This window comes from Ursus arctos, unplaced genomic scaffold (genome assembly GCF_023065955.2).
Source record: "Ursus arctos isolate Adak ecotype North America unplaced genomic scaffold, UrsArc2.0 scaffold_10, whole genome shotgun sequence".
Lineage (NCBI taxonomy): Eukaryota > Metazoa > Chordata > Mammalia > Carnivora > Ursidae > Ursus > Ursus arctos.
The window spans coordinates 66,162,604-66,173,809 of NW_026622764.1; the positions used below are offsets into that span (position 1 = coordinate 66,162,604).

Here is an 11,206-nt window from a genome sequence, read left to right on the forward strand (position 1 = left end):
GAGGAATCCAGAGAGCAGGGGGCGGCAGGCAGGAAAGAGGAGGCGCATCCCCTAAAGGCCGGCGGCGGGGGGCCCTGGAGGCCAAGTACATTCCCTACCACCCCCCACCTCCCCTGTGGTTTTTTGTTTTTTTTGTTTTTTCTTTTTCTAGAACCTGTAAATACAGGAACCTGTAAATACCGCCAGGGGTCCCTGTTCTCTTCAGGACCCCAAGCCTGGAGACCTCGGGCCCCTTATTCTCAGTCATCTCCGCCCATCTCCAGCTGCTTGTTAAGGATGCTGGGACAGAGACAGGTCCGACTGCTCTGCTCCTCAGAGAACAGGACCCGGTCCCCAGCCCCGGGGAAATAGATGAACTTTTCCAGGTCCCGCTGCACCTTATCCTCCAGGGTCAGAAGACACAGAGGCCTCGCTAGGGTCGCATTTGCATCCTCAGAATTCAGCAGCATGCCTGCCTGCCACACAGCAGGCTCCCGAGAAATGGTCCTTGGCTAAGTGTCCCTCTAATTCTTCTCGGGGCCGACTTTAGCATGAAGAGAAAATACTTAGGAAGAACAGAGTGGCCGTTTCAGATATTTGAAAGGCTGTCTCATCAAAAAGCAGTTGGTTTTATTCTTTGAGATTTGGAAAGGCCAAGAGCCAACCACAGGTGAGTCCTGTCCTGAAGCCCTGATGTGAGAGGCAGGCTTCCCATTCAATATAAAAGATCAAATTGAGGGGCGCCTGGGTGGCACAGCGGTTAAGCGTCTGCCTTCGGCTCAGGGCGTGATCCCAGCATTCTGGGATTGAGCCCCACATCAGGCTCCTCCGCTGGGAGCCTGCTTCTTCCTCTCCCACTCCCCCTGCTTGTGTTCCCTCTCTCGCTGGCTGTCTCTCTCTGTCAAATAAATAAATAAAAACTTAAAAAAAAAAAAAAAAGATCAAATTGAGCGGGTTACTTGCGAGGAGCTGTGTTCCTCTTGCTGCAAATAGTTGAGCAGAAGCTAGAGGACCCCAGTAGGGTCACTGCAAGTGGTTTGTCCTGAGAAGAAATTTGATCTGGGATTATCCCTGGTCCCTTGTATTTCCAATGTTCTAATTATAAGACATGGAAATAGTATTTGCTTAACCATCGTATTTAAACTTTATGTACGTCCCTGCTTTCAGGTTATTTTGAGTATTTCATCAAACTACAAAGATAATGATCTGTGGATGATGTTCTGACATCCATACTTCAAACAAGAAAAAAATCTATTCAGAAACCACAGTTCACTAAATATTTACCTTTAGTCAATATATCAAATTATAGCAGTCATAAACTTTAGTACACTTCTTTTAAACACTAAGCTGGGTCCAACTAAAGGTATTGGGTAATGTGCTTTATGTAAAATAGATCATTTCAAAAATGATTTGAATTGGTCAAATGCTATTGAAATAATTACAAAGATTTCATTCCATTGGGTGCTACCAGTTGCAAATGAAGAAGTTAAGAGGGGCAACAATTTCTAAAGTACTTGTCTAATCCCTTTCTTCTAAATGGCTTAGGAGGACCATTTCCCAAGTGCTTTCACTTTTTTAATTATTAGGATTGACAATAAATTCATACCTCATCTTTGCAGAGTTCTTTATTTTTTTCAAAATATGTTGACATTCATGATTTTGCTTTCCTTCTCACAATATATCTGGGAGGTAGGCCGTGTGGCAGAGATTGCTGGTTGTCCTGAATGATCTGTTCCCACCTGATTTCAACATAATTAGAATTATTTGCTGAGCTTCTGGTTACCCAGCGGGACAATAATTACCAGGTTCTTTACACCACATGACCGAGTCCTGCCAATGGGACCATGCCACCTCCAGGTCAGGCACTTACGAGGCTACATTCTTCCCCTTCCCTCCTTCTCCATCACTGGACGAAATGGTCTATTATCTGCCCTGGAAATGCACCAAGGTCATATACGTATCCGGGCAGGAATCTTTTCCCCGTTCTTCCTCACTGCTTTAAACTCCTCCCCACACACTGTGCGAGAAAGCAGACTGCAAGTATTCAGCTTAGAAGAAAGACAAAAGGGGACACCTGGGTGGCTCAGTCGGTTAAGCCTCCGACTCTTGATTGAGACTCAGGGTTGTAAACTCAAGCCCCGCGTTGGGCTCCATGCTGGGTGTGGAACCTACTTAATAAATAAAGGGGGGGGAGGACATACTGAAATAAATAGAGATTATTTTACAGCTACATGTATTCCTTTATTAGAAATTATATCAATTATATTCCTCTGTGCCAAGGAGTGAGTGAAGCACTAAACACTTAAAAATAAATATGACACTACAGTCTGTGACCTCAGAGAGTCACAGATGAGGGGCTGATCCAAGCTGCCTGTTGTTATCACGTAATGGCAATATTTGTGTTGAGCCTTTGAAGGCTAAGTAACAGTTTATCCCAAGATAGAGAGGCGAAGAGATATATTATCCCTCAGATTAACTTTGCACCCAGAATATATCAACGTAGAGCATATAAAAAGAAGATTATCCGTTTAAGTATCTTATCTGTTTATCTTATAAACAGATATCTTACTCATAAGTACACTTATCTGTTTAAGTATGGATTACCATTATAACTTAGCAGTTTCCTGAGAAGACGTGGATCCCGGAGGACAGTAACTATGTATTTTTCCACACCCACTCTTTATTTCTTGTCCTCGCAATAGGCATGTATTCTATTCTCCTCCTACACCCGAACTTTCTTTCACGTCTTAAAAAGATGACATTCATCAAAAGAAAGGCACATTTTGTACAAATTAATTATAATAAAATGCTGGCTTAGAACAATCATATTGTTTGAAAAATTAATATAACTCAGAAGAGTTCTATACGCCAAAGACATGACTAACCACAGTCAGGTACACAGTTGTGCATTCATTCATTTCGTACTTAAGAAGGACACAATGACATTATTTGAATGCTGAGTAGTTTGTATTTTCCCTCTTTTCTATTGACATTGTTCAACAGTGCTATGATTTTGAAATGATTAGTTCTTTTCCTAGTCTTAAAATTTTTCTTGGACTTGACTGTAACCTTTAAAAAACATTATGTTCAATCAAATATTCAAAGAGGAGTGACTCAAGCCCTTTGGAAGATACTTTAACTATTTCTCATTAAACACACTAAGGAATTCAATACTATTCTACAAAATACATTAACTTTCAACCTGGGTGATTTTTCCATCTATGTACCAAATATATTTTAATGAGAGGAAAATTGGTAAAGTGCTTCCCAAAAGCATGTGGCCTATATATTTGAGCATGTAACTGGCAGATAAATTGCTTCACTATTACTTGGGAAATGAAAAATCAGGCTGTCACATGGCGGAGCCACGGCCTGAGTATGTCCTGAGCACAGGACAAGATGGCACTTTAGGATACATGAACGTGGCTTCCTTACTTAAGGAACTGCCCAGCTAGGAGAACAGTGAAAGAAGGCAAATGGTTGTACGAAGGAGGTGTGTGGTAGGAGGCATCAGAAATAAAGCACAGGGGGATTCCAGAGAAGGAAGAGATGGCATTCGGGTGTGGAGCCAAAGGGAACATGTGAGCTTGTTCTTGAAGGGAAGGTGGGCTTTTAATAAATAAGACTTTGTCTTCTTCACACATGATGATATCTTGGAGAATGTCCATCGCGGCACACTGCATGGTACAAGGGCAGAAGCAAGGACATCAGCGAGGAGCCTATGGCAATTACCCAGGCAGAATCTGACGGGGGCTTGGATCTGTGGGCTGTAAAGGGAGAAGTGGTTGGAGTCTGGATACATGTGGAAGATAGGTAGCGCCGTAGGATTTGTTGATGGATTGAAAGTAAGACGTGAGAGAAAGGGAGGAGTTAAGGTGTGGGGCTCAACCAACTGAAAGAGCAGAGTTGCCATAGTGGAGATGGGGAGAAGAGGAGTTTGCTTCTGGATGTGTCCAATGTAGCATGCCCACTGGGCCTCTAGGTGGAGAAGGTGGTTGTCCATCCAAGCCTGGAGCTCAGAGCACAGGCTCTGGCTGGACACTCAAAACTTGGAGTCATCAGGATCTGGAGTATTCAAAGAGTTCACTTAGAGGAAATCAAGAGAAGAGGCTCGCCAATGGAGCCCCGGGCCCTGCAATATCGTGAGGTGCAGAGGACACAGGAATTGATGGTGAGCTGAGAGGGGAAGCGAGAGAGCCAAGCTGAGGAAGTGTGTCAAGAAAAGAGAATAGTGTCTAGACATATGCTGCAGACAGATCAGCTAAGCCATGAGCCTTGATCATAGCCTGCTCAATACCAGTCATGTCTGTACTACCTGTTAGTGTCCAAAGTACTCTACCCTTGTCTCACCTTAAGTGAAAGATGGTGTCTTTTTCCACAGGTTCCCTGTACAAACATTTGCTAGACTCCCATGTGGGAGGCCCAAGTATATCTTCGATTGGGTTCTGGTCCTTTCAGAAATCCATGGGCAGAACAAAAACTCAGAGGACTGCTGGGCCTGGAATCCCAGCTACAGGCCCTAGGGCAAGGACCATCTTCCAAGAGCTGTAAAGGCATGGCGGTCTCTCTTCAGGTCACAGAGAAAAGGTGTGTCCTCTTTCTGGGTTATGCTCAGATGAGCAAAGCAACCTGGGCTCCTAGAGCTCTGTAGGGAAACCCTTCTTTTAGTTCTGTTTCTCCCTCTTTCTCTGTCTCTGTCCCTCTCTATCTCTTTTACACACACACACACACACACACACACACACACACGTGGACTGTTTTTTCAAAGTTTACCTCAGGACCCCAAAAGAACATGGAGGCTTCCATTTTGAGCAGAACCCCCCCCCCCCCCCATTATTCACCCTGCAGTTTGTTTGGCCTGCTTCCTGTCCTCCAGGCCATTAGACAATGATCACTGAATGGGGGGGGGGGGTAAAGGGGGGGAGGGAAGCTTGGTTCAAATTCCCACTCTCCCTAGGGGGTCTCCTTAGCCCACCTGTAAATTACTGGCACAGAATGGGGCAGGGAAGAGGTGCTGGCCAGCTTCATCCTTCACCAGCATCGGATCCCCAAATGCAAAAAAAAAAAAAAAAAAAAAAAAAAGGTAGGGGCTTAGTGGCCTTGACAACAATATCTAAGCCCTGGCTGAAATGTTCTATTACCAAAATCAGCAGCATATGTTTTATCTTTTCAAATAAGGTCAAAACTTCCCTACTTCCCTCTCCCTAACACATCCACCAAGAAAGAACACTGAAAACAGAACGAAAATATCTTATATGACAAACTTAAGATACTGTCCTTGATAACAAGTTCCCTCTTCATAGCATACAAGAATGACTGAATTCCAAACCAAAGAAATTTGACAACAAAATTAATATTTTACAGCAACTAGCATTTTGTTTGCAGCATCGGCAGAACCAAGCGTCCACCTGTTACTAATTTCTTATGACTACAAAGTCCACTGTGCTTCTGGGAAGGATGGCTAGTGTTTGTCAAGTTTTTTGTGTAAAGATACAAAAATATAACTGAAAAGTTCATCAGAGCGCCAAAAGCAGGGATAAGAATCAAAAACTCATTGACTATTTCAAATACTAGAGTTCCAGAAAGCTCCTACAGTCCTAATTCCTGATCTTAGAAATGAAATTATCGTGTAAGTCACTATAATAAAAATTGATGACTTTTGTATACATACAGGGTTTATTACACGCACACTAAAAACAGAACTTGTATGATTTAAATCTAAAGTAGTGATTTTGCAGGAATGGTCTATTACTTCCTCCAGCTGGCCCCCAAATCTCTTATTTGTTTCTGGTATGAACTAAAATTTGCTTATGCTTTCTTCAGAAGAGGAGCCAGTTCTTCCCATAACTTTTCTATCACCAGCATGAACAGGTGACTTTTAGGGTCTCTTGATTCCTTAAAAAAAAAATGGACAGACTGAAAAAGTTTCCTACTATTGCTCTAAAGTATCTTAATGAAAAAAATATATACCAATCTGAAATCACAATTTTTTGGTCCAACAAACCCAACATTCCTCTACCATCTGTGGTAGCAAACAGCAGCCGACAGACAACCTAATTAAGCCATTCTTACGACACTAGCGGCAGCCCGAGCACTAAGTCACCTCAAGAACCCAGTGCGGTTCTGCCTCAATTATCTATGGCTTCAATTAAAAGTGTGTTGAAGTGGTTTTCATCTTGAATTTGTTCAAAATATGTGGCTTAATTTTCGATTTCAAATAGGTCCTCAGTAGGCTCACAAGCACCAGAAGTCAGACACTTTTATTAAGATGTTTGCACACAAAAAAATTCTTTCTCTTATGATACAAAACTGTAGAAAATGTACCAACAACTGACATTACAAAGGAACCCTCAGGTCAATGGGACCTAATCTTGAGCACTAAGTGCCGGAGAAATAGGAGGAAGAATTATTTGAGGACAACTTAATCATGGCATATCAATAATCCAGCTATCAAAATGGATTAAGCCTTTGCACAAGAGAGTCGAAATCAATTGTGTCAGGCTAATAATCTCCTCCCCAAGGACTCCTCGGAATTGGAGAAAGGGCCATGGAAATACGGTTGTAGGACACAATCTGTATTATCCTGTAGTTGATTCTGTATTTTTACGCTAGCTCTGTTCAAGGCTGTGTAAGGGGTCTTCACGCCGCTGATGGTTAGTACGGCGGATGGATGCAGTTCTGCCTGCCACAGAAAGAACTTCCAAAGAGCTGAAGCCCGGCTTGCCAGGACATGTGATTTTGACACCTTCCCATTTGCTGCAGTGTGTGCAGAGCAAACTAGACAGATCTTACTGGATCAACAGTGAACTCATGACACCTCCACGAAGTCTAGCAGGGAGTAATGACATCTGCAAGGCTCCCTAACAAACCTGTTTCTTTCGTCCACCCTCCTCCCTCTCCCCTCAGGTACTATTAGGAAAGCGTCCCCCCCCTCCCTCCCTCTAGGGAGTCCTCCGCACCCAGAGAAAGGAGCTCCCCTTTCTTGCTCTCCATACCCAATTGCTTGGCTTTCCCGGGAAGCCCCAGCTGCTCAGCTCCCCCCCGGGATGCGAATCCTAGAAGACCTCATGAATGACTTCGAATGGAGCCTCGTCTAGGCTGCAGGCTCAGGCCCCCCACTGGGCCCTGGCGTCTTCAGAGGCCCTCTCCCCGCGTGGCCCTCTGCCTGGCCCCCTGAACTCACCAGGAGGAGGTTGTGCGCCACCAGGTACCCGAGCCGCGGGCTGCCGCGGACGCCAGGGGCCAGGCGCCCGGTGGCGTAGCCGTGCCAGGCCACCACGTAGGGGTTGTCGATGGTGATCCAGTACTTGACCTGGCCGCCGAAGTGGCGGAAGCAGAGCTCCGCGTAATCCCTGAAGTGGTCGGCCACGGCGCGGTTGGCCCAGCCGCCGTAGGCGTCCTGCAGGCGCTGGGGCAGGTCCCAGTGGTACAGGGTGACCACCGGCTGCACGCCCAGCTCCCGCAGCCGCTCCAGCAGGCGCCGGTAGTAGCGCAGCCCCTCGCGGTTGGGGGCGCCCGCGCTGCCATTGGGGAGCACCCGCGCCCACGAGATGGAGAAGCGGTAGTGGGTGACCCCGAGCTCGCGCAGCCCCTCCGTGTCGCGGAAGACATTGTTGTAGCCGTCGCCGGCCACGTCCCCGGTAGCGGGAGGGGACGGAGACCGGGCGCCCGACGGCAGGCCGGCTCCCGGGGAGTCTCCCGGGGGTGCCGGGGGCTGGTGGGTGAACGTGTCCCAGATGGATGCGCCCTTGCCGTGCTGCCGCCAGCCGCCCTCCGTCTGGTAGGCGGCGCTGCCCACAGCCCAGAGGAAGCCGTCGGGGAAGGTGTCGTGGAGGAGGCCGGCGGCCTCGGGGGCGGGAGGCTGCGCGAAGCGGGCCCAGGTCTGCGCCCCGTCGCCGGGCTCGGCGTGCAGGCGGCTACCGCCCAGGGCCAGCAGCAGCAGCAGCAGCGGCAGCTGTAGCGGCAGCGGCGGCGGAAGCCGCAGGCGGCGCGGCGGGGCGCGGGCTGGCATGCTGAGAGGGAGCCGGGCGCTGGGGCGCAGCGCAGCACCCCTTTATGCCGGCGCCCCGCCGCGCCGCCCGCCCCTGCTGGCGCGCCCACCCCCGCTTTGCCCGCCGGGCCCCGCTGGCAATAATTACCTGCGAGGCGGCGCCCCCCCCCCCCCCCGCCCAGTGCCCTGGAGTGGGGGGCGGGGGCACAAAGGGCGAGCGCGTGCCGGGGAGGGGGCGCGGCAGCGGGCAAGGTGCAGCGGGCGCCACTCCGGGACGTCGGGAAAAAGGCACCTGTTCCTCGCTGCTCCCCGCAGCCGCGGAGGATGTTTGGCGACCTAAGTTCTCTCCGCGCCGCCTTCTCGGTCCCCTCCGCGCGCACCCCGGGGAGAAGCCATCGAGCCGGTGTTCGTCAAGGAGGGAAGGCGGCCCACCAACTTTCCCCGAGTCGGGCGCGGGTTCTTTGCCTGCCCTCTCCGAGTCAGCCAGCGGAGAAGCACCTGCTTTCTCCTTTCCCACTGACATTGCTAGAACCGACTAGAAATTGGCAGAACCGTATCGGGAGGGCAAGGTGGGGAGAGCCAGGTGGGAACTTTGAATGTTGTGAGAGAGAACGACTAGTGGCCGGCTTTCCCTTAAAGTCTTTGGTAAGATGCTGTCGTGGAGAGCCACCCCACTGGCGCAGGGATGGATGGTCCGTCCCCCAGCCCCGGAGACAAAGGAGATGCTTGGGTTGCCTTGACACTTGGCTTTACTCTCTCTCATACAGTTACCTTTAACCATTTCAAACCAGTACTTGTTCTTTAGATAAATCTTGCAGAATTCCTTGCCCATGGCCCAGAGGAAGGGGAAGGTGGCTTGTTCATGTCATGACAGTTTTGATTGCTCTTATAAAAAAATTTGAAAAAAACAAAAAACAAAGTACCAAGGTTTCGACTTCGAATAACTGTTGTTCACCTTTTTTTTTTTTTATCCTTTTGCATCTGTTTTATGAATAATCCCATTGTAGCTTTCAGCTCTGAACTTAGCAAGTAACTTCTCTCTGCAAAGTTGTGCCCGCAGCCGTGCTGGAGCCCCAGGTCCCTGGGTCCCACAAATGCCACCTGAGCTGAGAAGGGAAAGGGTGGAGGGATTTAGCCCAAGCAACCACTCCTACCCGCTATAACAAAAGAGATTCCGACGTTTTTCCAGTTGCCAGAGAGCCCTTTTGACAGAAGCTGTGCAGGCAGGTCTCCGTTTGTAGGTGTGTATAGACAGTCTATGAATACCTGATGTACACCTGGTGGGGTGCGGAGTGGACAGCCCGGGCCCCACCTTTGTGACCGCGGTTGCAACAGTCTCTTCTCTAAGCCCGAGGAACCTCATCTGTAAAATGCCACGCCTGCCCTGCCACCTTAGAGGCCTATGAAATGCAAATGTAAAAATGTGCCCACAGATGACTCAGTCATGGAAAGCACAAACGTTAAGATCGTGCTAATATCTTTTCCTCCCTCTCCAGTCCCACATGCCTCACTCTGGGCACACCTGCACCTGTGCTCAATGACTAAGATCCTCACTGAGTTACATCCATTCTTGTCAAATGATCATCCTTGTGCTGTTTCTTACAAATGTAAAACCAAGAAAGTTTTAAGTACTGCCGACGCAGGTGCTTTTATTAATTTCCTTTAAATGTAAGCACGACAAATTTATTCCAGTCCTTTATTAAATAGTCCCAACTCCGGCTAGCATATATTTTCATGATTAGTAAGATTAAGCCATCGGACTGGAACAAGACATACCGCTATTCTTTTACACGTGGCATTTACATTTTTCAAAAAATATGAAATAACGAACAGTAACACTTCAGGAATTAAAAAAAATTACGCCACACAACTACCCAGCACACTCGCCTCCAGCTAAATGAAAAAGCTCCCGTGTCTGTGTGCGGGATCACGTTTCCCTTCTAGAGCCCAAGACCAGAGCATTTGCTGCGTTGTAGCTTGTTAAGTTTCAATTAGAAATGCTTCCTGGGGCTCGTGGAAAATAGCTTCGACTTAAGCGTTGGCTTATTGATGTATGGTCTGTTTGCTCAGGGCAGATTGTGTCCATTGCAACTTTTATTTAACCAACAGTTAAAAAAACAAAAAAAAAAAAAGAGAGGTTTTTTTTTTTTTGAGCCGTGATTAAAAAGAAGGACCTACTTGATTAAATGCTCACACTTGAAGCTCATCGCTCCTAAGTTGGACATCAGAACGTGAGCATTTGCCGAGATCTTCCTCGATGACCGTTTATTTAACCCGATGATGAAGATTCGTGATAATTAAAGTTTATTTCCGGAGCTCGCTGTTGTTCCGAGGTTCTGTGCGCGGTTATTAAATTCTGGATTCCTGAAGTGTGGGTAACCGTGGTGTTGCCCCTCATTTGTTGGGTTCTGTTTTGGTTCTCCTGTTTCACAGCCACCTTCCAGTTCTAAACTGTGAGTTTCGGTCAATGCTTTGTTCTCCGGGGAATAAGAGATTCATTCTCTGCTGTGCTTTGAATATAAAGGTGGAGTTATTGATGCATCAAAGGAAGGGAAATTAAAATGTACTTACTGACTTCTGTCATGGTGATGATTTTCAACAACCTAAATAAAGACGATTCCCCAGCTGCCCATCATCCACATTCCTTCTCCAGTCCCTCCTCACCAGAACTTCTCCTGTGGGCTCCGGGGATGACCAGAGCCCTCCTGGGCCAAGGGAGCAGAAGGAAGTCCACTGACTGACACGGGCCCAAACACAGCACCAACCGCACAAGCTCTCAGCCCAGCAGCCGTGACATTCAGCCTCTGCGAGGAGGTACTGATAGCATCACCGCCAGTCTGGCTGAGCAACAGCCATGGGCAAAGCAACCTTGAGGAGCTGAAGACTTCAAATCCTAGGTGACACCCCCTGCCTTCAAAGACAACATGGATTGGAGAAACAGGGTAAAGAATATTGATAATACATACACTGTTGAGTGCTCAGAAACGACACTCATGATAGCTGTTACAGGAATGCAGAGGGAAGAGTAGTTAGCCTATTTTGAGTTGGATGGAAAAGTTTCACAAAAAAAATGGGACAATATCTGGGGTTTAAAGGGTAAGATTGGCAAGGAGATCTGGAGGCAAGGATAATAGAGAAGCAAAATATGGAAAAGAAAAGTGTTCAGGGGCGCCCGGGTGGCTCAGTTGTTAAATGTCTGCCTTCGGCTCAGGTCATGATCCCAGGGTCCTGGGATCG

At 47.7% G+C, this 11,206-nt stretch overlaps 1 protein-coding gene across 1 annotated transcript in view; it reads right to left on the reverse strand.

Annotated features, from left to right (window-relative positions):
* KL (klotho) overlaps nucleotides 1-7,990 on the reverse strand; it is a 42,623-nt gene extending 34,633 nt beyond the window's left edge. Inside the window, exon 1 of the mRNA XM_026493120.4 lies at nucleotides 7,163-7,990. Coding sequence (XP_026348905.2) covers nucleotides 7,163-7,990 — 828 coding nt within the window. The remainder of the gene's footprint in view (nucleotides 1-7,162) is intronic.
* Between the last annotated feature and the right edge of the window lie 3,216 nt (nucleotides 7,991-11,206).